The 26,812-nt window shown below is 29.4% G+C and overlaps 2 protein-coding genes across 2 annotated transcripts; both read right to left on the reverse strand.

The window, feature by feature from the left end:
* Nucleotides 1-3,338, reverse strand: LOC106767860 (indole-3-pyruvate monooxygenase YUCCA2). Its single transcript, XM_014652819.2, has 4 exons — nucleotides 2,290-3,338; nucleotides 1,225-1,473; nucleotides 892-1,014; nucleotides 1-626 (listed from the first exon to the last, which is right to left on the reverse strand). The coding sequence occupies exons 1-4, from the start codon at nucleotides 2,983-2,985 to the stop codon at nucleotides 417-419; spliced, it is 1,278 nt and encodes a 425-aa protein (XP_014508305.1). The 5' UTR covers nucleotides 2,986-3,338; the 3' UTR covers nucleotides 1-416.
* Nucleotides 3,339-23,753: 20,415 nt separating this feature from the next.
* Nucleotides 23,754-25,507, reverse strand: LOC106765925 (heat stress transcription factor C-1). Its single transcript, XM_014650694.2, has 2 exons — nucleotides 25,085-25,507; nucleotides 23,754-24,630 (listed from the first exon to the last, which is right to left on the reverse strand). Exons 1-2 carry the CDS (start codon nucleotides 25,307-25,309, stop codon nucleotides 23,914-23,916), a joined length of 942 nt encoding a protein of 313 aa, XP_014506180.1. The 5' UTR covers nucleotides 25,310-25,507; the 3' UTR covers nucleotides 23,754-23,913.
* Between the last annotated feature and the right edge of the window lie 1,305 nt (nucleotides 25,508-26,812).

Below are 26,812 nucleotides of genomic sequence, written 5' to 3' on the forward strand. Positions count from 1 at the left end.
CTATAGAGCAAAGCCAAATGTATGAATAATACAACAACAACAACATTAATAATAATACATAGTTCCTAGGCTCAAAAAATTCCTATAGTAGCTAGGTAGATGGTGCAATGTACAAGATATACAAATGTGTAATATGAAAATATTCATCAACTGGTTAAAAATACATACACATTTATGGGAAGCACACATTCTATACACACATATATGCTCTCTCATTTTGAGTTTCTTTTCCACCCTTTTTCATGCTCAAGCTCCTTTTTCCCTTTTGAGGCTGCTGTACTCAAATGGGAGAGAAATTGTTTGGTACAAACCAATGTGTCAAATAAAAGGCACCACCAAGAGGCTACAGGCCATTCCTCTCTCTTTTTCTTTGCTTTTTCTAATCCTAAAAACAGTTTCATCTTTCAATTCTCACATCATGCAAGTGGACAAGGAAACTCCAAAACATGCGTGGCCTCAGCTTTCCAGCTATGTTCGATATCTTCTGCAATCCTCTTTGCATCAATTGATGCACCAAGCAAGCCACGTTTTGTGAATCCCACAGCATACAGTCCATTTTCACCTTTCCACCCATTTGGAAATGGCTTCCGGGGCAATCCATCTTTCTCACTGAACATGTCACTCCCCTGCTCACAGTAAATTTCAACCCTAATCAATATATATGTATATTCCACTCATACTGTATATTTTTCAGAAATTTACATACAGAAATTGTTGTTGATGCAAAGTTTTAGTGTAGTTATTGTGAAAGTTGGCAAATTTATTAAGTTTGAAAGTGTTGTACATTGTTGGTGAAAATATTGTTTACTGAATTCACAGAAATGTAACTTTTTTATTAGACCAAATACCATAACTATACCAAAGTTAGCAACAAAGAAGTAAAGGAAACACCTTTAACCAAGAGGGTACATTGCTTTTGTAACCAGTTGCTAGAATGATGGCATCAAAGTTCTCAACTTTTCCATCAACAAACTCCACCGCATTGCGTGCTAGTCGTTTAATTCCCCGGCAAACCTGTGCACATAATTGGACAAGATTTAATGTTGGAAACAATGAAACAAAAAAATGTCTTGTGTTTTTTCAGTTTTTTTTTTGTTTTTCCTTTGCCTTGGAGGAAAAAGCAAATTTGGTTGATTAAGACAAGGAAACAGGATAGGTATGATGAGAGGTCTTTTGGATTTGATTGGCAGAAGGATATATAGTGTTGTTGTTATGGTATGTTACCTTAATTTTTCCATTTTTTATCTGAGCCAGTGTCCCAACATCCAAAACTGGTGTCTTGCCGTACAAGCTCTTGAGCTCTAGAGGCCCAAGTTTGGGACGGCGAAGACCGAATTGAGCTGTGTCTCCGAGCATGAGATGTGACAGTAGAAGCAAAAACTGATCCACAAAACGCATGGGGAACCACTTGAGCAAGAACATTGATAAACCAAAAGTTGATTTCCCGAGCATCTGCTGTGGCAAGATGTGCACCTGCATCAATGAAAAGAAAAGAAAAGATCACATTAAAACTGAAAAAAAAGTGGGGTGAAAAAGTTACATAGCCTAAGAAACTTTTTAGGAAATTGTAGACACGAGGAGGCTAATGACAATAATCTTTTCATGCTTCCAGTTGCGTCTGTGAATACTGACACGCAGTGGTTGTGTGCAGAGAAAAGATTGATCTCGAACTCAAGTCATATTATTCTAAGATTTTGGGATGCTGACCTTGTTGCGCATGCAATTACAATGAATGAAGTGAGAGAGAACAACGACACACTCTTTTTAGAATTCTAGATATAGCAAATATAGTATAATATGTTATAGCAGACTGTGTTCACTCTCCATTTTCCACCTTTGTCATTAGAAATTCAGAATTGACAACCAAGGAGCCACTATGAAGATTTGGACGAGAATATATATAAATAATATATATGCGTTGTCTGTTATTTCCATATATTTTTCTACATTTCATCTCAAACTATGATGTTTTTTTACTGTGATATCATTAGAAATGTAAGGGTGTTGGTACTAAACCATTAGTTAAATGAGTGACTACATCAAGAAAGAGAAAGGAAGAGAATTTCTGAACAAAAAGTACCAAAACCCTTGAACTTTGGAGTGTAGCATATAGAATTTCTCTATTTCAGTACACCAAACTCATTATTCTTTTACGCGTATAAACATTTCAATCATACTATGTGGAAGTTTTTGGCATGTTGCATATCATAAGTTTAAGTGCACGTTTAGTTTCCAAAACAAACAGTACTAGAAAAAAAGCAATTATTTTGCAGAAGTGATGAAACTCACAGCGTCTCTAACGACTAGAGATGGACGAGCATTATGGTTGCAGAGATCAAGGCAAACCTCCATTCCTGAATTCCCACAGCCTACTACCAAAACATTCTTCCCACAGAACCTGCTTCCACTCTTGTACGAGCTGGTGTGTTGAATAGTCCCTTCAAATTCTGACATCCCTTCAATCTGAGGCCTTACTTCCTCAGCACACTCTCCAGTAGCAACTATAAGCCATTGACAAAGATATTCTGCAGTCTCATCTCTCTTGTGTCGAGCTTGAGTCTTGACCCTCCAAAGCTTGCACACATGATCGAACTCAGCACTGACCACGTCCTGGCTGAAGGCAGGTTTTATGTCAAAGTGATCAGCGTAGAGCTTTAGGTAGGCCAAGAACTGCTGTTTGGTTGGATAGGAAGGTAAGGTTTTGGGGAATGGCATGAGAGGGAGCTGGCAGAATTGCTTTGGGAGATGAAGTCGGAGACGATCATAAGTTCTGAACTGCCACATTGAAGCTAAGCATTCAGCTCTTTCAAGGATCAAGCTTGGAATACCTTTCTGTTTAAGACAAGCTGCTGCAGCTAGCCCTGAGGGACCAGCTCCCACTATTACTGGTCCCGGAACAAATATAGGGCTTGCCATTTTATTCATCTTTATCTGGTGATAACAATCATGGACACTTTTTCCTTCTAGTTCCTTCAAGTAGTCCATGAAGAACACCCAGAAAAAGAAATTAAAGCTCGAGAGTTTCAAGGCTAGTAGGATATGGATTATTTCAAGATTCTGGACCCTATTATGGATTACGCCAAAGGGAAACCATCAAAACTCATTCACTTACCAACCATTTTCTGCTAAAGAATTCAGTTGGTGAGATGCTGGCTATGTTTTCAGTAATACTGGACTATGGAAATATGGTATTATAAAGGTCTAATTTGCAGCAAACTGAAGATCAAAGTTTGAACTTTGGTTTTCTTTCAATGGAGGAGAAAGCGGGAAGCAAGAGACATGAAGCAACTCTACTTATGGACACCAAGAAAGTTGAGGAATAAAGGTAGTTTGTACTGGGGTAGTGGGTTAAATATATATATATACATACCTATATATATATGTATATTTTCTAAACGTAAATTATTCTTTTATATCGAACAATATAAACTGTTTCAAATACTTCATTAAATGATATGTGAACTATTCAATGTAAACTATTACAGTCATATAAAAACAAGCAATTTTAGAAGATTAAATAGCCGAAGACTGCATTATTGAACGACTGAGTATCAATTTTTTTTTTTTCATTTTAAAAAATTTAATTTTTTGTATTAGAACTGATGAAAAAGTACAAATATATTATTAATGGTTGAATGGTATTGATGATAATAAAGTTACAGAGATTATTTATTACATAGTCAGAATGTATTAAGTTATAAAGTTAGTGAATTATAAGAAAAGGGGTTTGGTTATGTGGGGAATGTTTAAGGTGGTAATAACTAACATTAACCGACAACGAACATGAACCTTTGATTCACTCCAAGAATGTTTTTCTTTTGAAAAAGGAAAACTGAGCAAATATATTGTAGCTATAAAGACAAAGGCACTGAGAGAGATCCCATTGATGGTTTAGAATAGTACTTTGAACTAAATACATAAAAAGTGGACATGACACGTGGAAGGTCTCAGTCAATTCCAAGTATGATTTTTTGGGATGTTTGGTACTTGGGTCCATATATAAACAGTAAAAAAAGTCCCTTCAATTAATTAAAGGGCTATATTAGTCATCATGTATTATTTTATGTATCTATCATATATATGAAATCTTCATCAAAATTTTATCTATACTGTAAAATATTATTTTTACATATACAATATTAAATGTTGCAGCTTATGTTGTTGTCTTTTGATTTTTCATTTATATTTTTCGTAATATTATGTAGTGGGAGAGTGATTTGGTATTCTGTGAGATTGTGCTTGAAAGTTGCTTCTTTGTCTAAATACCTAGACAACAACATAGACTTTTGGACTCAAACTTATATTTCTTGAATACTCTTTAATTCAGCTTTTTATATATTCAAACATTAGCTCTATATACTCCAACTTGGCCTGGCTTAGTTGTCGTGTACTTTTAATCTCCAACTTGAACTTTATTTCAAGCATGCTCTTTTTTTTTTATGTATGAAGACAATAAGGTTTGATTATGCAAAATACCTTAATATTTTATATGATCATTAGGCTAACCCTAATGTTATTTTAAGTTTGAGTCTATGAGATTATATTCATTTATCGCTAAAGAAGTTCATACTTTTTTTTTCTTAAAAAAACAAAGTTTACAACATTTTTGTGTCGTATTCCTATAGCTTTTGTATATCCAATGTGATAATTCATTTTTCAACAACAAAATAGACATTTAGGGGGCAGATTTAGAGCATATTTAGCTCGAATTATGTTTCGTGGAAGAGGTTTAATTCTAAACAATAACACTAGTTTCCACTACATTCAAGGGGAAATTATAACTCTTAATTCTTGCATGTAAATGTTTGACAACCAAATACTATTATAAATTAACGTTTTAATGACGAATTTTAACTCAAAATTGGTTAAGTTTGTGTTAAATAGATTACACACAACCCGAATATTATTCAAATTTAATTATTTGACATGTTTATTAAAGGTTAAATATGTTTTTTTATTTTAAACTATTATAAAAAAATTACTTCCCGTTCCTAAATTAAATTATATTTTTTGTATTTTATGAAGAATATGTAAAATATAATCTTCAATAAACAATATGTGAAATGTTTTTTATGCGACAAATGGAGTTTCATATTAAACTTTAATATATCATCTTATTACTAATGTTCCACATAACTTTTATAAAATGTAAAGATGAAATACTTTATAATTTAATTTAAAGATAAAATATATTTTTTAATAATAATTTGGAAACAAAAAATTTGAAATACTTTATTAAATGATCCTATCTTATTGATCATACTTATTTTTAAGTTTGGTTGAAAGAGTCGTACACAAGAATAGAAAATGAAAAAAAGAAAAGTTTGCAATGAGTTTTATTAATCTCAAATTTAGTTTTTAGCTGAGTAAAGTTTTGAATTTTACGTAATTATATAGAGTGAAAAAGTTGTGAAAAGAGAAAATATCTTTGCTAGTAAAGAGAGACATGGTAGATCACACTATCCTTCAATATTTCCATATTTGAATGGTTATCAATTGCAAAAGGGAATATACCTTTCCTACTGAAACAATTCCCTTCTAATTTTACGATGTAAAATGTGCATCAAACTCCACTATTCGACCAAATTCATCATCACACTAAGTTGTCAAAGGAACAATATAAATGTGCCCCTATTCCTTTGGAGAATCTTTAAATTATCAGTTTACAATATTCTCTGTTTTATATTTAAACAGAAAAACAAAACAAAATAACTATGGTATCTTCCCTCATGTTCTTTCCTTCCATGAACAAAACCCTTTTCAAGCGTGCACAAAAAAGCCTTTTGATGATTTCCTCAGGCTAGATTGTTTATATACAACATCTCTTCCTTTTTCAACAAAGAAATCATAACTGCAAGACCTCATATTCAGTCAAATGACTCATATATGCCTGTAGCTTTATTTAAAGTTGCTATGCATAAACATAAATACACACACATCTATATAAACAATAAATATTTTTGCCTTCTTAATATATAAAAAAAAAAATGCCTATAGTTAATTGGAAACAGCTCGAAAGGCAAATGAATTTCAGTACGTCTTCAATAATACAATTCAGATTAGTTTAAAATAATTATATCACAATATTTCTAGTTTGCATGTGTTTATATATATTAGTGGCTTCACAAAATTGTATTGATCCAACAAATATAACATCTCAAGTATCTGTTTCTCATATTTAACATAATTCACTGTTGAGAATCAGACTAATTAATCTCTGAACTTTTAATCAGTCTTTAGGAGACAAACATTATTTTATAAATTGATTTTGTAAAATTTAATTGAGTTAAAAGTCTACTTTTAATATAAAGTCATCTAAATACTATCTTAGTAAAATTTGTTATTTCTTATACTTACAGTATCATTCGTTATTGAGATATTTGTTATTTGTAGAGTTAATCCTGTCAGTTATTATCAAATTACATAATTATGTTTAGTTCCACATTCGTGATATATTTGCTTTGACGTGAGGAAGTTGCATTGGATATCCATATTAACTAGAAATAAGACAAATTTACAGTATATAAATTGATACAGATATCCTCTTATTGTAGATTTGAATTAACTTAAAAGTATATTTATTAAGAATGAAAGCTTAAATTTTGTGTTTAACTCTTTTTGCCTAAGCTGAAGGAAGACGTAAAGATGATTCCTGAACATTTTTGTGAATAATTACGTAGAAAAAAATTTGAAAGAATTGATTCCAAATATGAAACAAAACACACCCCACATTGGCATTAGTATCTGTCGGGGTGGCCCCTCAAAGATTCATGTTTTTCTCTGCACTCCAGCTTTGAGGCAACGAGACTTGTTGGCTGCCCCTATTTTCCATTGAAAGAAGGTTTGATTGGATGTTTCATATATGTTACATGGTCAACTTATGAGTGTGTTAGAGACTTAGTAGTATGAATTGTCATATAGGTAATTACTACTTATGCAACAGGTTATGGTGAGAAATATTTTAGGCCATTGTTGGTGGACATCGTCACGTTTGAGTCTGACAAAGGGTTCTAGGTAGATCAATCCTGCTGGGTCCTTGTGATCCTTAGATCAACCCTAGTCCTTTCCTCCTCCTGTTCAAAACCATTAACATTCTTTCCCTTTGCGATAGCATGATGCCATCTTCTATGTAATGCAATGCAACACTAACCTCCTTCTTTAACTTCCACTTTCATTCTAATCTTACATATATATTGTTCTGTCTATTATGCAGTTCTTGTTTCCACAAAGTGATTGCATGTTTATGGTAAGTGTTCAAAGCATGGTTATTAAACTCGTCCGAGTTAACGAGTTTACATTTCCAGACCTGGCTTCTAAGTTAACTTGGAAGTTAACTTGTTTTCTAAGTAAATTTAATGGAATCGATTTTGAAATCGGTAAGATCGTGTAGAATTGTGAATTTGGAGTGATTTTGCAAGCTTTTTTAATGAAAAAACTTATGGCATTATGTTTCGAAATGCATCAAAATTAATTATACTAAATCTAAAAATTTATGTTTTGCAATATTTTTACGAAAAATATATTTATAATTTTTTTTATTTTAAATTATATAATTTTGTAGACTTATTTGAATTAAGATATTGTTTATATATTTTTTTATCTGAAGTAAATTCTTACAAGTTTACAAATCGAGTTTGCGAGTCGAGCTTGCAAATCAAGTTTACTCGAGTTTCATAAATTTACGTAAACTCTCGAATTTAATCATTTTAGTTCGAAGTGAATTTAAAATCAAATATCAATTAAAAATGAATAATATAAAATACAAAAAAGTTTATAAATTCATTGCCTTATATTTTTAACTAATGTTTTAATCTCTTGTATAAATTTATCATTACTGAATCATCTATGTCTGTCCTCTCATAAAAAAAAAAAAAAAAAAAAAAACTTCACTCTGATATCAAAATCATGCTCTTTTTTCATGTGTAACATGTACAAAAGTAAACAGAAACCGAAAGCTAAAACTGTACATGATGTTAAGACCATAATAAAATGTCATTAAATAGGTTTACGGCCTGTTGTCGGATAAAATAATCAGTGTACTGTCTCAGTCAACTCCGAAACAGCAAGGGATATTGCTTTAGGTTAAAGGAGATGATATGTATATATATTATTAACGAATTAAACATTAACATGTAAAAACAATACTTAAGGTTGTAATCAGTGAATTCCATTTTTGTTATTCTGAACCATGAACTAGAATCGACTTTTGCAACTGTATATTACTATATATGAACTGTTGTGAGCCGCCACTAATTATATTATAATGCCACACTAATGAAAAGCTACGCATTCATCTACTTGAGAGTTTAAAAAGGAAAAAGAAACCCTTTATTTTCTCAGATAAAAGATCTAGGCATTTGATGTAGCCATGTGTGTCAGTGATATCGCTTTGCAGTATTTAAGGTTTGTTTAATTGACACTAGTTTGAAGCATTTGTGTTTTGTTTACTTTGCAGCTATATAATATTAGCATGATTCAGATGATCCGTTGCACAGGAACTTAGAACAATAATAATCACCATGAAAAGAGCCTAAGTTGAACCCCTATAGCCTTTACAAGTACTTAATGTGCTATTAGCTAACTCCTATTCATAGGTTGTTTTGTCGTTTAATAATGTTTTTTAAAACATCTCTTTGCATTAATTATTAGACAATGATATTTTGACAACATTTTTTGACAACTTTTTTTACAATGGGACACGTGTCATCATTTTATTGGTCTATTTGAATTTATGTTTAAAAAATATTTAAAACCAATCATAAACTGCTACGTTGTCAAATTATTAAAAAAGTGTTGTTAAAAAAGTTTTTCCTAATTCTTAATCAGAAAGGTCAGCTCCCACTACAAAAATTATGTTACTGAACTTTGCTTAACAAATCAACATCTTTAATTATGAACACTTTCTTGTATCCATTTATGGAAAAGTCTCTCCAATCGTAGAACGATAACTACGAAACGCATTATTCTTCATAGAAGAACGCATTAATACAGAAAATATATAATTTTTTTATGTTGATTGTTAGATTATTTTTGAAAGAATTATAAAAGGATAATGATAACACTTTCTTTACAACATTTGAACATTGATTACGTGTCAATATGTAATTGGTCAAAAATTACTCCACAATTAATAATAATAATCATAAATATTATTGTGGAATAATTTTTGACCAATTACAAATTGACACGTAATCAAAGTTCAAATGTTGTAAAAAAAATGTTGTCTAAATATCATTATCTATTTTATAATGAGAAGAAGTCTCTCTTTTGAATATTTGATAGCTAAACATGGGAGTAATAGAGGATGTGATGCTTCCAGAGCAACTTTCAAACAATATTGATTATTAAAGAAAATGCTGTTTCTGGCCATCAATTCATCAGAAGTGATTCGTTTGTGACTTGTGAAATAAAGAAAGATTCCAATTACTTAATTTAGCAAAAGGTTTAAAGTAAATAGAGATTTTGGGAATTTTTCTACTGAACTTTGTTTTATATTTTCAATGGAAAAGAATTCCTAAAAAGCTATCTATATTTAACCATATTATAGGAAAACAGGTAATTAAAATATAAATATCTATATATTCCTAACTTACATTAATTGAAATAAATACTTTGTAAATTTAATTGTTTTAATTAATAAAGTTAAGAATAAATATGTTATACTTTTTTTTTCATTTTATACATTTTCTTTTGTTTAGATTAAAATCCATTTTAGACATATACATGATGAATGGAGAATATTCCTTTTCTTGTGCGGAAGGGAAATGATCATAAAATATTTAGACTTTATTTAAATACACTTCTTCATAAATATTTATAAAAAATAAAATACATTAAATTTCCTATAAAATAAAATCAACCCCGACACTAAAGTTTCTTATCTAGTTTATCAAATTCGAGTTTAATCTAACTTTTTTATAGCTTTAAAAATATTTTTTTTTTCCTCAATAGATATGTATGAATAAGTGTATATATAAAGTATTACACTATTATAATTAAGGACTTCAAAATAGATTATTTTAAGCATATTATATAAATTGTATTATATGAGTTATACCATTAACCTATGTAGCATGTTACTTTTCCTTAACAAAATTGAAGACATGCTTGCATCGTATTATTACTACTCATATTAAAAGTATTTTAGTATTTACAAAATTATTACTACTTTAATTATTTTTAATCATATTTTCTTTTTACAAACAAAGTTTCATATCAGAAAAAATAAGAAATGAACATGTTTTTATATACACATAAGATACTTCCATTGATAAGAGGTTTTTTGGAGTGATACCAAAAACAAATCTGTGAAGATTTAATCCAAAACGGACAATATCTTATCAGTGTGAAGACTTATGTACATGTGGAACTTTGGAACTCCTTCATACATTTTTAACTATAAGCAATATAAATAAACTTTTTCGAACTTTGCTTTTACAACCAAGTTACATTGGTCCACGAGTACACAGCATTATGAGTAAGAGTTTCTGATTTTTCTCCCTATCAACCCCTATGCACGTTGATCTTTTAAAAAGGACCAATTGCAGAAAAATGGCGATTGGAGTAAATTGCAGGGACAAATTTCAGAGAAAAATGAGGCAGGAAAATTAATTATTTATATATATATATATATATTTAGAGTTCATAAATATGCGAGTGAGGAAAAAGAACTTAAAAAAGTCTTTTCAAAAGTGCATTCTTTTCATCTGCCAATTATTGATCTTTGGATTATACGTATGAAGTGAATGTGACTTGCACTACCCAAATTATACTGTGCGATATGACAAACAACTCAAGAGCTACTTTGCAAACCATATATTATATATAATAATTATCTTGTCATTAGCTTCAACTAAAATCCAACATCATAAGGAAAGACAACCATGAATGTCATACAATCTTTTCATCATTTCCATTACTTCATGTCTACTCAACTTTTATATTAAATAAAAATAAAAAGAGATTAACTTATTATTTTAAGGTTTTGATTTTAAGTGTTATCAATTATTTAATTTTTTTGTTAATTTTTTTCAAAAAACCTATTAAAATCTTAAACAGATTAACTTTTTTATCATTTATTACCGTTAATGATACTATCCGTTTTGAGTAAAGTATTTTACGGATTTATTTTTGATACTATTTCAAAAAGTTTTTTACTAATATAAATGTTATATATATATATATATATATATATATATATATATATATATATATATATATATATATATTTTGTGGAGTTAAATATGTTTTTAGTCGAGGCGATTTTGGTTTTAGTCTTTTTTACCATTCTTTTTTAACTTTATTTGTTGTTTCAAACACGTTTCATTATAGCATTTCGATTGTTTATACTGTTTTAAACATTTTTGCTTCAATGTTAACTAAGAAACGTTCTTGAAACAACAAATAAAATTAAAAAAAAAAATTGGTAAAAAAGACTAAAACCAGAGTTTTCTAAAGTTGAAGGACTAAATTGTACCATAATTTGAAAATTGACTAAAATCAAAATCGCCCCAAATTATAGGGACTAAAAACATATTTAACCCTATATATATATATATATATATATATATATATATATATATATATATATATATATATATATATTTATTTATTTATTTCATCTCTTTTTTTATTTAATATAAAACTTTGTTTATATTTTTAACATATTCCAATTCCAATATTGTTCATGAATTAGGAGAAATAAGATGTTTTTATTGGGAATTTAGAATAATGCAAATCTAGACAAACTTGATCCTATTAGCATGATAAGAATAATGGTAATATGACACACATTTACATTCATTTGACACGTCTAGTAAGGATAAAATAGTCATAAAATAATGAATTTTTGTAATTTTTTGAAAAAAAAAGTAAAAAATATAAAAAGATAACATCAAATGAACAAATGAATGTAAAAAATTATATATGTCAAAGTATTAATGTGATAAAGTAGTTTATAGGATATGAGAGGTAAGAGAAAGAAAATTGGAATGGGTATGTGTGTGTCTTTCATATATACATAAAAGACATATATATTTCTTATTTATTCTTATTAAAAAATTATACAAACAATAGTAATTAATAAATTTTTCTTATTTTTGTTCGAAGATTTTGACGAATAAGATGACATTCAATTCAAAACTGAAAGTATTTTGTACAACAAATAATGAAGGTTCAAACTAAGACGATGATGATGATGATGTTAATAATAATAATAATAATAATAATAATAATAATAATAATAATAATAATAATAATAATAATAATAATAATGGCTACTTAGCTACTTATATTTAGATTATTAAAAAATATTTAACTTAAGCTAAAGTTTAGTTCTTTTTAAATACATAGACCTTCTGCATAGGACATTTTTTAAAATAAAAAGTAGTTAATAAAAATGTAAAAAGCATTTAGAATGCTAATATTCGGCTTTGAGTAAGTGCACATTAGCAATAAAAAATTAAGTGTAGATTGGTGATTAATGATTAATGTATCTTTATATCATTGATTTGTTTTTTTTTTTTAAGAAAAATATGATAAAAATGATAGTGGGAATTTGTGTCCTATCAGAATTAGAAAAAAGTAAGAAGAAATTGAAGAAACCCCAAAATCTGATCTAAATAAGGTTGACACGTGTTAGGACCATTTATTGGGCCACTTCTTTAAACTTGGATATGGCCCGTTCAGAAATTTTATAACATTTTTTCTATTTTCTTTTAAGCCTTAGGGTCCACTTTGCAACCTTTGCTTGCAGATAGGTCCTTCATCAAGTTTATTAATGCGCTACAGAAAAACGAAACTTAACTACATTTTTTTAGATAATATGATGGTGCTGTTTATGTTTTCAAAAATTTTAATTATATTAATTGTATTACTTTAGCCCTTGTAAATATAGAATCTTAGCTTTTTATGTTTAATTATAACAATTAAAATTATTATTTTTTCGATTTGTGGAGTTGAGATTAACCGTTCTTTAAATTCTATTTTTTCAACTCTTTGTCCGGATTACGTTTGATTATACAGATAGATTAACCATAGAAGGTATTATAATATCAAAGATAGTATAGATTGGACAGTCTAATAATAAAAGCATATTAAATGTAATTAATTTATTACAATACTTTAAAATTATATTTATAGATTTCGAGATTAGTTTCGGATTTACGTGTCTAATTATAATCAAAGTGATAATGATTGTACTTTAGTTTAAAATAATTATTCTTAGTCTAAATTTTCGTTTAAGACCAATTTTTTTATTTATGATACTCAATCAATTAATTCGTTAAGTGCTCTTGACTGATAAAACTGTCCGATTTTAAATTAATCAGACAGTCATACAATACCTTTATATTTTTGACATTATTAAAATTATACATAATTACTATATTAAAATGATTCTATTGACACAATCAAAAATAAAAAACCTAAAAGTTATACATTCATCATATTTAAGAAATATAATGGATATAATAGAAATTCAAAATGCTAAAATCATATAACTAATTACATAAAGTGCCAAAAGTATACAAAAAGCTGAGAAAGTTAAGGACACCCAACAAAATTGAACAAGAGAATATTTCTTATTTCATTATTTTTACTTATCCTTGTTCGTATTATTTAATCGAACGTTGACATGGGACAGATTTTAAGTATTTGGTACATTATTATAATAAATTTTATTCATTGATATAAATATTTATTTGTAGTCACATCAAATTCTTTGTGTTTTCGTTGTAGTATTTTATGAACAAACTATGAAATTTATCCTTATCTGTGCTGCACTATAGCTATGCGACTTCAAATAAGACACGTATGATGCTTTTTTATTCATCATATATATTTATAGTACAATCAGATTCTTATAACATTATCCATCTCATAGACTCAATAAAATGCTCATTTCATGATGAATATTAAATAAATAAATAAATAAGTGAAGAAGAATAAAAGAGCAAATTTTGACCAACCATAGAGAATATTTAATTCTATAAAAGGGCTTCATTAATGCAAAATTATCAAAAAAAGACATATTTTGATATAGAGAAATGTGATATTAGGACGAGTCTGATTCAACGAAAATAAAATTCGTGGCGCCTTTTTGTTGGGCTTTCTTGCCCAAGGGAAGTGCAAAGGAGACAGACCAGGAATGTTGGACCATAGGCCCAGTATGGTTCCAAGTGAAATGGTTTTACTTATTGCACCCCCACAATAGTTTCACTCACCACCTCTATTTTTCCAAAGGACCATTTTATCTTCTGGAGAAGTAACCTCTGGATTGTATATTTCGGAAACTTTCCGGAACTTTTCAAAAGTTTCATAACAATATTTTTGGAACAAATTTTTCATATAGCGATTTTTGAAACAGAACTTTCGAAAAGTGTTAAATAAATTTTTCAAAATGAAAAACATAAAATGGCTTCCAAAATGCATTTTCTTAGATTATCTGTGCAAGAAAAATACTTTAAAAAGCTTTTCAAAATATACGAAATATGTTTTGAAAAAGTTTTCTTGTTTTTACCATACTTAACAGTAGTATTACATAGTTTAAGAGTTGAAGTTAAGCATAAATTAAATATTTTTTTCTTCTCTCACCCACCCCAAAACACTTTTTGAGGATAAAATTGTGATGAAGTATAAGGGGTGTATTTAGTAATTAAGGGGTGTAGAAACCAACAGCCCAAGTAAAATAAAATTATGACTAACCTAATTCAAATTAAGGAACCATCTTAACCGTGATCTCACACAAACCATATTCATTTATGGTAGATTTTACTCAAACAAATAATTTTGTAAATATTTTAAGATAATTAAACGCTTATCAAGTAAATCTACTAATGTGCATTTTGAGATTAAAAAGTGACGGTTAACATGAAACACACGAAATGGTCGTTAATTATGGTTAAAACTGCTGGCACTTAACACGACAGATCCACGTACGTGAATAATAAATACATATTAAACTGTAATTTGCATGCGTCACTAAAACAAATAATAATCACATTATTTTATTTTTCCGAGTAACGTGGATGATTTACAGTCGCATTAATATAAGCTATATTTGGCATGAATCTATGGTGGCAACAATTTTTTTTTTCTCCCAAAGCCAGAGAGACTTTGATGAATTAAGAATTTGGCACAGGACAGGTGTCATATTGTGTGTTGAGTGAAAGTGTTGTAATCCAGTGGTGCAAGCACACGTCTTCTACTGTGGGAATATTTATTTCAGTTCTTTTGAAAAAGTGCATCTCCTATCTCTGACAAATGGGATCTACGATAACATATTCATATCCTTTCTTCTTTTTTTAAGTGTTTCTTATTAAACTATAAAATTTTATGAGTGTTACTGGGTTATTAGTTTAAGCATGAGCTGAAAATTTTAGAATAGAACTCCATTTTGATAAGTGGAGCAGTCATAAAGTTTGAGTTGATTGGAAGAATGAAACACTGTTTACATCACACCAAAAAGAAGTTCGATTCCATGGTTGAGTATCCTTCAAAATTTCAAAAAAGAAAATATTTGATTGATTATATGATCGAGATTAAGTATATTTTACGTTGGAAGTCTCACGTTGACTAGAAATAAGACCAATTTATAATATATAAGTGAGATGCAAACTTTATCTTACAAACCTTGTGAAGTTGAGTTAGGTTTTAAACACACCTTTCTGATAATAGTTTCTAAAATAGTAAATATGAATCAATATAACTAATGTATTTATAGATGTTGATATAAATTGCTTATTAGTGTTAGACAGTTTAAAAATTAATAGTTTAGATCAGAATTAATATAATTATGATTAATGTTAATTTAATTTTTAGTTTGATTATTCAATTTTCTGATATGATACCATATGTGGTCTGTTACTTGATTTTTGAACTTCTAAGACGATCATATTATACATAATTCTTATTTATTTTACAATTTGTAGAAACAAAATTATCTAACTATTAATTATAAAAAAGGAAAAGGCCATCTAACTTAACTTATTGTGGTAGTAATAATTTGTTTTATTATTTTTATTTTTATTTATTTCTCATAGTTTTACTAACATGGGTGATAACTTGTAGAAGTTACACGTGGTGGAGCCATAGGAGTAATGGAAGTGATGGGTTCAACGTCCACCGCAATATCGTGTGACAGAGAAGCACCATAACGCCGCTCATTCATCGTGTGACTGAGTGAGTGAGTGAGTGCAAAACCCACCATCAGGTCCTAGGGTTCCTTATTTAAAATTACTATTTATATTTTCTCACATTTAATTGCAAAAATTTTCAAATATTTTTATTAGGTTAATACCTATTCTAACCCTTCACTTGTTAAGTTTATTCAAAATGGTGTTATTTTTTTAAATGTTAACATTCGTTAAATAATTTATAAAAACGGTTTAAGTTAGTCTTTTTTTTCTTACTAATGTATAAGTTAACTAAAAATGAATGATTTGTCCAATTTTCATTACATGGCAACTGTGACCCAATTAACGTGATAGTGTTAATGTAAAAAGAAAAGAGGAAACCCGGTATTTCAATATAACTAATGATTACTTATTCACCCAGAAACCAAGGAACAACACAAACACCAGTCATCGTTGCGATGCAACCGAAGACGTCATCGCCACCGTGTTTGGCGTTGTCGTAAGTGACATCCCATATTGTTTTACTTCTTTAGGCAAGATTTTTTCCAAATTCCCAAGCCTCAAACTTCTTTTTCAAAGTTTTCTTCATACAGTTACTCATCTTTTTTATGTTGCTGCAAAAATCCTAAAAATTTAAACCAGTCATATAAATCAAGCAATATTCCTTTAATTTCCATACTTATCATCCCTTTCACCCACGTGGGATATACCAACATTATAATTTGTACTCATAAAACTCTGGTCTATCAGGTGGTAAATAAGAAATCGTAGAATTTTTTTTCAACAACATTTGAGCGTTGACTTAAATCTAACACTCGCAAAATGCATGAATTATGTTAAAAAAGTGTATACTTACAACATGGTAAACAAACAAAAGATAGAGAAAAAAAATGGTTACCTTCATGCCATGGATCCCATGAAGGATATGCAAACATCTTGAAATTATCATCAATTGAGGGAGGCAGTGGCTGAACACCACTTGTATTGGTACAAATGCTCTTTTGAAGATGCTTTTGGTAAAATATTTGGAAGTGCCCTCGCAATTTATTTATTTTTTATTTTCTTCAATAAATTCATGACCAATTTTGTTTCAAATTAAGTTTTTTGTTGATAATGTTTTTTTATAGTTCATGAAATTATAGAATGATACTATGTTTTAGCGCCTAACATTTAATCTAGTTGATTTTGGTATTGTTTGAGTTTGAGAATGTAAAATTTGAAAGAGAGGATGGTAATCAATAATTTGATATTTGATCTTTCTACTAGAGAGAAGAGCGTTATGGCTTCAGGAACAACTCCATTTATCAGTGACCACAATAGTGCTGATAACCAATTACCACCATTTAGTTTTACTTTTAGATTATGTTGATCTTATAAGTATAATATGGATATGTTTTCGTCAAAATAAAAATAAATGAAGGGGAAGATCAATATATAAAGGAAGCAAACCTCGCTGCAACATTCTGAAACACACTATTGTAATATGCTTGGAATTTTTAAGACTATGGATGAAGTTGTCAAGGAATACATGATGGATTCTTCGAGGATTTTGTTAGAGAAGATTCTTGATCATTGTATTGTATGACTGGATGGGCCGAACGATAAGGACGATATATAACTGAACGTCATGGACGATGTATAACCGAACGTCATGGACGACGTCGTGGTGACGATGACTCCTCGGTCCATGCATTAAATGTTTGTCATAATTACCTTGCACACGAAAGGATGACATCCAGTCTAACCGAGTAGCATGAAGCTTAATTTCACGAGGGTTAAGGTAAATCGTGATTAATGGTAATGGACTGTGATTGGACCGAGATTAAGACATTACTAGTCACGGGCTCACACCAAAAACTATAAATACAGGTTAAAGGTAAGAGGTAGGTGGTTCACTTTTTCATTTATTACTAATTTGTAATTACCATACAAATTGTGTACTGGCTTAAGCATTAGATTACTTTTGGCATGTACCTCTCCAGATGGAGAGTGCATAGGAGACCAGGAAGTGTAAACAGACAATAGTGAAGACAAAGTGTGAAGATATTAGGAGTGACTCGACCTTAACCGAAACAATCATCATTTAAATGAATGTTTTGTTGACATTTTTTTTCTTTAAGGCATTTGAGCATCATAAAGATTGATATTGTTTCCATTTTCCTTGTTATTATATGTTGTATTTGATATATTATTATCTTACATATATAAATGATCGTTTGGATGAAATTATGATTTTTTTTCACTTAGATATATCTCTTCTTTCAAATGGATAATTATATCCATGAACACGTGCATCCTAAAAATATTCTTGTCTGAAAAGGAAAAAGTAAATTATCACCTATATCACTCTTGAAGTCAAGGCCTCATGTAATTTTCCTTTATGTGGACATAATTACCGAACTTTCAAAGAGGGAAAGAGAATTATGTTAAAAAAGTGAAGTCATAAAAAAGAATAACCCCTTTGAAGAATACTTGTTCCCTACACAAGTTAAGTTTGAGACATAAATTTAGGACGAAATGAAAAGGCATCTGATTTCTCCACTATGAGAAAAAGTGTTGTTGGAAGAATTATATAATACATGTGATACAAAAGATAATAATGCAAAGGAAATAATTACCATGTCAATTAGACCACAATTATCACGTCATAAAATATTGAATAAGTTATTTACTATTGATTAAATTTGATATTAAAGTTTCTAAAAGAAAAATACTAATTTAAATAATTTTTACAAAATGTATACCTAAAAAAAATAAAAACATTTTTAACTGATGAATCAAAATAAATATTAAACTTTTTATTAGAGTTATTGATAAATATTTGAAGATCTAATAGGAAGAAGACACGAGTCACGGTTACCCCACGTGAGTTACACGAGGAAAGGAGGTGGGGTTCCCTTTTAAAAAGCGAAAAGACCGTGGAGTTTGTCCCTTATGTGAAACCTGGGTCCCATCCAGTTCCACTTTTTCTCCCATTACCTTCCATTATTGGAAAGGATGTGGGTTCCGCATTTGCCACAAGATGCCTTCTCCTTGTGACGCGTGTCACCACCACCAGCTCAATGGTCTAGATCGGGTCCCACATGATCAAAGCCTCGTGTGCATCTCTCCTCATTCCTCACCCCCTCTCTTTTTCCTTTAATTTACAATTCCTTTAACGTTTTAATTTCTTGTTCAAGTTCATTCTAAATTCTAAAATTATTTTAAGCTTAAATAACTTTTAATCTGAAAATACTAGCTCAAACACAAAAATTAAATAATGAATTTTAAGTGTTAACTTAAATATTCATTTAGAGAATAGATATTTACTCGTATTTATAAATTTGTATGATCCAAGACAAAGGTTATTTTAAGAGAAGTGGAGAATTTAGAAAAGAAAAATGATGTTTCGATCGTATAGTGATGAATTCTTTAAAAAAAAAAAAAAAACTTAGAATGGGATATTTCAACCCAATCTATATTGTTTTCTAATAATAATTATTTGATAAGAAAGTTTAGAAAATAATATTGTTCTTACCGCCGCATAGTAGTCCGATATCGATTAAAAATCAAGGTTTGAACAATTTAAATTTATTTTTTCTTTTTACTTATAAAAACGTATTTTAAAAATGAAATCATAATAAAAAACAAAATTAAAAAGAATAATATTTCAAATAAAGAATAATTGACTCTATTAAGATAGCTCGATAATCTATGAATCTATGTTTGATTGTTAATGTGTGTTGAAAAATTATTAGGTGTGCCTACAAATATAATTTGACCTTTTGTATATGGAAACTATATTCTTTTAAGGAAATAATATTATTTTATTTGTATTGGGGTTAGTGTTGCAAAGTTAGGTGTTTCCCTATGAAGGAGAATAACATAATAACTTTTTGTATTGGTTAGTGTAGAGAAGTATGATTTGTTAGATGTTTAAAATTTGTTGTGTATGAGATATTTATGTGAAGTAGATATGAAGATAGCAAAAGAGGAAAGTAGGTTAACATGAAGGTTGACAATTTTTTGTGGCAAAGGGGACAAAGGCAACGAGGGCATATATATGTGGTGGGACATATTTCACACAATCCTACGACTTTCATCATCCAAGCACTTCCTAATCTTTAATATTCTTATATTGTTTAATGAAAATAGTTTAAATATTTTTTAAATTACTTTTTTAAGAACAAAATTATAACATTTTGAATTTCAAAAAGGGTAATATTTTGGATATAATGATTCATCATAACTGTTAGAAGTCTCACATCGACTAGAGATAAAGCTAATTTATAAAAATGGAGTACAAATATCCCTTTACAAGCCCGGATTTGTGGGATTGAGTTAGGTTCAAAATCCACTTTTTAATATGGTATCAGAGTCATGATTAGAGTTTATCCTAGTGAGATCTGTGTGACATTCTATTTCACTCGCTATTGAACCACTATCGAACCATCTATTTCTACTATCACGTTCGAGATGTTTATATTTCGACATAATGGGAGTGTGATCCCACTTAAAGTCCACTTTCAAATATATTATCCTTATTCACTTAAAGTTGAAACATTGATTTTATTTGTAAAAGATCGATACTAGATTCACACACCTACACTAATTTGATATTGTTTTTATTAATGAAGAAAAGTAAAAATACATTTGTCAAATAAGTGTAACATTGCATCAAATAATTACAATGTTATCTCGGAGACTTTATGTTTTAAGAAGTTAGAAATAGTAAACAAGTTCGTAATAAAAACAAAATTAAACTTCGTTGTTGAATTGAATTATAAAGTAGTAATTAGTAAAATGCAGTATGTGTTTATTTCTATCATCTTATATTAGTAAAATTAATTTATAAGTTATTTAGATAAATAATAATTAGTTTATTTATAATCAAGAAATACATTTCATATTTTTTTCCTATGATTATATCGTAGATAATATTCTTTAAAAAAGAAATAAGTGAAACGACATTGAAGAGGCAGAAAACGTCGAAGACAATCACGTGGCTTCAGAAATGAAATGCGTCTTTATCACAAACTATATATACTCATACACCTACACTGTCAATGCCACTCTTATTAAATTATATTTAAACAAATATTTAAAGACGAAATAATTGAATTATTTAATTTATCGGTTTTAGAGCTGTATATTTAATCACTTCTAAAACTAACATGATTTGGATGGAATCTTAATTTTATATAATTTAGCGAGAGATAACAAAAATAGTTTTAAAATATACACTTTGCAATTTAATATTAAAATTTTATTTTTTAATTAAGCATGAGTATTGTTGTTATAAAAAAAAATAAAATTGGTATAAGAAAGATATGAATTGTTATGATGATGACGCATTAGAGTTGGAACAAAATGACGTTGAATAAGAAAGAACTGAGAAGTGATTGAAAATAGGAAAAGGTAAGATCACAAAGATATCATAAAAGAAATTATCATAGTTTCATATCACTGGATCATTATCCAATTTCAAAATACATGTTTATTTAAATCGATCAAATTTAATGCAGAGATTTATAAATAGTTGTATGTTGAATAATATTATTTGTATTGAGTATTGATAGACGTAAATTTAGTGTATATTTTAATTTAAATTATTATTTATGAGTTTGTTTCTACTCGAAAAAGTTGCTTTTCTATTAGGTAAATCTCAACAGTGATATATGTGCCATTGGGTCTAATTTAATAAAGATAAGATCGTATTAATGATCTTTTAAATGCAAATGAGTTGTTAATGATAATAATATGAAAGTTTTTAATATAAAATTTAATGTGAAGGTGGTAAGAAGTGATAACAAAAAAGGTTATTATTATCAATAAATATGTGTAAATCATTAATAATTAGATTGGTACATCCATAATTGGCATTAGATATTTGTTTTAGAACATATGAGACATTTTGGTGACAAAAAATATATTGATTTTTCAGTGAATATTTACTCTACGTCTACTAATAATATGATGTAATATGAGAAAGAGAACTACACAAAAATAATATAAAAGAAAATAATTGTTTTCTAATATTTTTTAAGTGTACGAAAGACTTGAATAGTAATGTGTTATTAAAAAGTTTACCACTTTTTCAGAAAAATTATACTAAAGATTTGCGATTTTGTGTAGAGTTACATAAAAAAGAGTTTATAATTTTGTCTATAAAAATTGATTTAAGATAGTGTATATACGCTTTTTAGGTATCAAACCATATTAAATAAATATTTTGTCATTTTATTTAAAGTTTTTAACATATTTTTACAATTAACTTTTAAATGTTGTCTTGCTATTCTTAAATATTTAGTAAACATTTAAAGTAATTTAGAAGCAATCATGTTTTTGTTTCCTTCCTTAAAAAGCCAGAGAATAGAGAATAAGTCAGAAGTAGAACCTGCAGTTGGTTCTGCAAACAAAAGCTGTGCCACATTCCTTTCTAAAAATAACAAATACTGTATTGTTTCACTTTCTTCATTTATAACCTTAATCTTTTTGGATATCCGTAAATGGTTCATTTATGAGAAACTGTTTAACTCATTATTTACTCTTACACCTTTCAAGTACATTGTAACTTTTAAGAGTTTTGAAATTTATATTTCTCTTATGAGATAAAAAAAAAGAGAGAGGATGTGTTATAGTTTAATCAGATATTGTGTTTGGGAAATCGGATCTCAGTTATTTCAATCACTTAAATAATTTCTTTGGTGGGAAGGTTCGGTCTTAATTTTTAGTATGTTTTCACTTTATTCCTGTAATTTAGAACAAATGTAATTAATATGTAATAAATGTGTACCATTTATCTCTTACTTTAACCTGTATTTATAATTTTCGTTTGAGTTGAGATTAGCGAAATTTTAATCAAGATCCAATCACACTTCAATATTTCTAATCATTACTTATCTTATTCATTAACATGTAGTATTTAATTAACAATCATTAATGTTCTATGAGTTTAATAAAGACAACAACAAAAAATGTTAATATAGAGTGGGTCATTCTAATTATACTATGAATACATTAAATACAAGTCTAATACATAAAATTTATTATGATAGTTTAATTTTTTTCAATCGGAAATTTTATTAATAAAGCAAAAGGAAAATGATGAAATAAGAATACAAGACATATTATTTGAATGAGAAAAAAAAAGACAATGAATGTTGTATTACATTGAAAGTTAAATACAATAATAAAAGGGTTAAATATGTTTTTCGTCCCCCAACTGTTGGTCGTTTTTGTGTTTAGTCCTTCTTTCAAAGTATAGTACAATTTAGTCCTTCAACTTTAAAAAACTCTGGTATTAGTCCTTTTTACCAAATTCTTTTAACTTTATTTGCTGTTTCAAACAAATTTGACCTTCTAAAAAGTTATGAATTATCTACGAGACCAGTTTGAATTGAATAAGCAGGGAGATTCTTACTGCTATGTTATTCCTTTGTTTTCCATCTTAAAATGAAATATTCGTTTTTATTATATTATTTTCCACTTGTAAAACTCAATTTAAATATTTTTCTTGAGAATATTTGAATTGAGTTTTGCAGGGACCGAGGTAACATAAGTAACTATGTATTAAATTTAAATGGTCCACGCCAAACGATATTTATGAAAAGATTAAAAATATAATTGAAGACAAGAATAAATATCTAACAAAAATAAATCTTTTTCCCTTTTTCTTTTTCCCTTTTCTTTACACAGAATCGACGCAAAAGGATAGAACTTCCAAAACAAAAGACAGAATCCAAGATAAAATCTTGTGGCAGTAATAATTCATTCAGATCATAACCTAAAAAAACTAAATCTAAAACCCACCTTCCAACAACGAAAACGGATAAGGCGGCAGAGCACTCCCCTCCGCTGCCATTTCCCCAAAATAACTCCCACGCCCCAAATACCCTCCTCCCATCGCCGGCGCCGCCGGTGTCACCACCGTCAACGGCGTCGTTACTCCGCCGCAATTATACCCATAACATCCCTGTTCCCCCCAATACCCCACCGTCGCCGGCGAATATATAATATTATTATTATCGATTTCCAAACCCGTCTCCGGCGATGAAGAAATGATGTTATTACCTTCGTCCTCTTGGAACTCCGTCTTGATGCCGGATGAGGAGGAGGAGGTCGCCGCCGTCGAAGACGAAGGAATTAGGCGTCTCTTTTTCTCGCTGAGGTGTTTTCTTTCTCTTTCTCGGAGAATCCGAGAGAGAACTTGCGGGTCCTCGACAACCTTTGACAGAAAAGCCATCATTTGCTGCGGTCGTTTTTCCGTTGTCTCTAACCTCTTGTTCATTCCTCGAAGCTCTTCATCCAACGCTTTCTGCTCCTCCTTCAGCTTCGCTATCTCCATCACCATGGCCTCGTCGTCCAACTCCTCCAGCTTCAGGGTATGCAAATGCAAATTACTGCTCCTACCTCCGCCATGCTTCCGCCGCACGATGTTCCTCAACAAATGCTTCTGCCCCCGCAGGAACCACTCGTTCGCGAATTCCCACCGATCCGGATCCACCTTTCTGAAACCCTAACAAACATAAAATAAAACATATTAAAATTACCTGAATTTTTAGAAAACATAGGAGCTGCCCAGAAAGAAAAATCTAACTTTATGAAATGGAGTTCAATCGAAACTGGAAAAAACTCATCTAACTTTTCTAACTTTGTTAACATGGACAATTAACTAATACTGTCCTTAATTCATACAAATTCGATTATTAAAACCTAAGCTCTATACAAGCTTTTCTTCAAAACTTAAATACTGATTTGTTCTAAATATAATACTTTAGAACTAGCTACAAATTTTGTTCAATGGTAAATGAAAATTGAAATTTGAGTAACATATGTGTTTTTGTGAAAAGTTGACATTGTAGGGAAGCATAAATGATGGAGATGGAAGTGGTGTGATAAGCAAAGAAGAGAAAAAAAGGAGGTAAGAATTTAATTAGATTGAGATAGAAAGTGAGGTGAGTGATACTAACGTAGGTGTTGAGTTGGCGAACGAAGCTGGAGAAATTGTTATGCTTGAAGAAAGCAGGGAGGAGTGAGTGAGAGAAGTCGAGAGGGTCGAGGACGATGAAACTGTTGTTGGCTGGGCCCCACGTGATGAGTTTATCGGTGGTGGGATCGTTAACCATGTTGTAGGTTTTTATGACAAACGGTGCGATCACGTTGTTGGTGTTGCTGATGATGTTGTGTTCCATCATTCCATGAAGGAAAAAGGAAAGAAGGAACAGAACAATAAGAAGAAGATGAAGAAGAAACAAGGAGGGATGGTCTGTTGGAAGTGTGAACGTGGGTGTCTGAGTTTTTCTCTGTCAGTGACAGAGAGTGAGAGTGAGTGAAAGAGAGAGAAAGTGTGTGTGTATGTGTGAGAGAGGTGTGGGGGTGAGGTTTTTTCTTTGGATGAGGGAGCACCGCGTATATAAAGGGGACGCGTGCACAGAAATACAGAGGGCCACGTGGCTATCATCCACAGGGCTTACGATATTTGCTCCGGGATCGTGGTGGGACCTTTGCTTGGTACACGTCACGCTTCAGATGGAGATATTTTCCTACAGGAACCACGCTCCTTGATGGCGCGTGGAGTTCTGGAACGCAATGCTGTGGCGGTTGGCGGTGGTCCCCGCCCTCGGGTGAGGACAAGGGCGAGTTAACGACAGCATGTTTTTGGTCGAAAGATGTGAGTGAGGCAACTCTTTTGGGCTGGCTTTGTCGTTTACGGAGTGTTTGGATTAGAAGAAGTATTTGGGACGAACAAATGATATGGTAACACAAAATTATCATAAAATATAAATTTTTGTATTTTTTTTAAAAAGTAGAAAGTAAAAAGTAAAAAAGACAATGTAAAATAAATATAAAAATTTAGGTATGTCAAAAAATTATTTTTCTTTGAGAAGTAGTTAAAATGAAATTTAAGTTTTTATTTAAAATTGAGAAAAAAAGAACTTTTCAAGCATGGACATTTTCTGTAATTAACCAAATTAGTGCAAAATTACTTTGAAACGATGAAGTTAGAATAATTAACAATGCTGCCTTAAGGTTGACTTCAAAATTATGGTGATATACCAGTTCCCTTTCTATTCATAAAAGTTTTGTTTGAAAGTTAATGATGATTATAGTAAAAAGAGTTTAAAGGCTAGTTAAAGGTTATTAAGAGACTAAAACATTGTATGTTAATTAACATTTTATTAAATTAGTTTAAATTGAAAATATTTACTTAGACTTACCATTTTTACTTGATTAATGTATAATGATATATATATATATATATATATATATATATATATATATATATATATATAATATTTATTTATATAACTTTCATAATTTTTATTTAATGCATCAAAATATATATTTAAAGTTGTTATAATTTTAGTTTTCTAAATTAGTTTAAAACTCTTATAAAATATATTTAAAAATAAAAAAACAACAATATATATTAAACGGCATAAAATTTAAATAAATTATAAATATTAGAAGATAATTTTATTTAAAAAACATAACAAATAACGAAGCTTTAAATAAAACTGTTAAAAAAAATAATGAAATAATGATAATAATGCGACAATAATAATTTATTTGGCTTTTGTCTTTTTTTATATATTTATTTTTTGTGACAATAATAATGATAATAATGCGACAATAATATTGAAATAGTGAAATATTTAATTTTTGTTAAATACATTTATATATTATTTAAACAAAAT

Source organism: Vigna radiata, chromosome 1 (assembly GCF_000741045.1).
Source record: "Vigna radiata var. radiata cultivar VC1973A chromosome 1, Vradiata_ver6, whole genome shotgun sequence".
Lineage (NCBI taxonomy): Eukaryota > Viridiplantae > Streptophyta > Magnoliopsida > Fabales > Fabaceae > Vigna > Vigna radiata.

Coding starts and splice junctions, on each gene's coding strand:
- LOC106767860 (XM_014652819.2), bottom strand. CDS start 2,985: ATGGACTACTTGAAGGAACTAGAAGGAAAAAGTGTCCATGATTGTTAT. Junction 1,015..1,224: donor TAAAAAATGGAAAAATTAAG/GTAACATACCAT, acceptor TTATGTGCACAG/GTTTGCCGGGGAATTAAACG. Junction 627..891: donor ATGTACCCTCTTGGTTAAAG/GTGTTTCCTTTA, acceptor TACTGTGAGCAG/GGGAGTGACATGTTCAGTGA.
- LOC106765925 (XM_014650694.2), bottom strand. CDS start 25,309: ATGATGGAACACAACATCATCAGCAACACCAACAACGTGATCGCACCG. Junction 24,631..25,084: donor TTCGCCAACTCAACACCTAC/GTTAGTATCACT, acceptor TATGTTTGTTAG/GGTTTCAGAAAGGTGGATCC.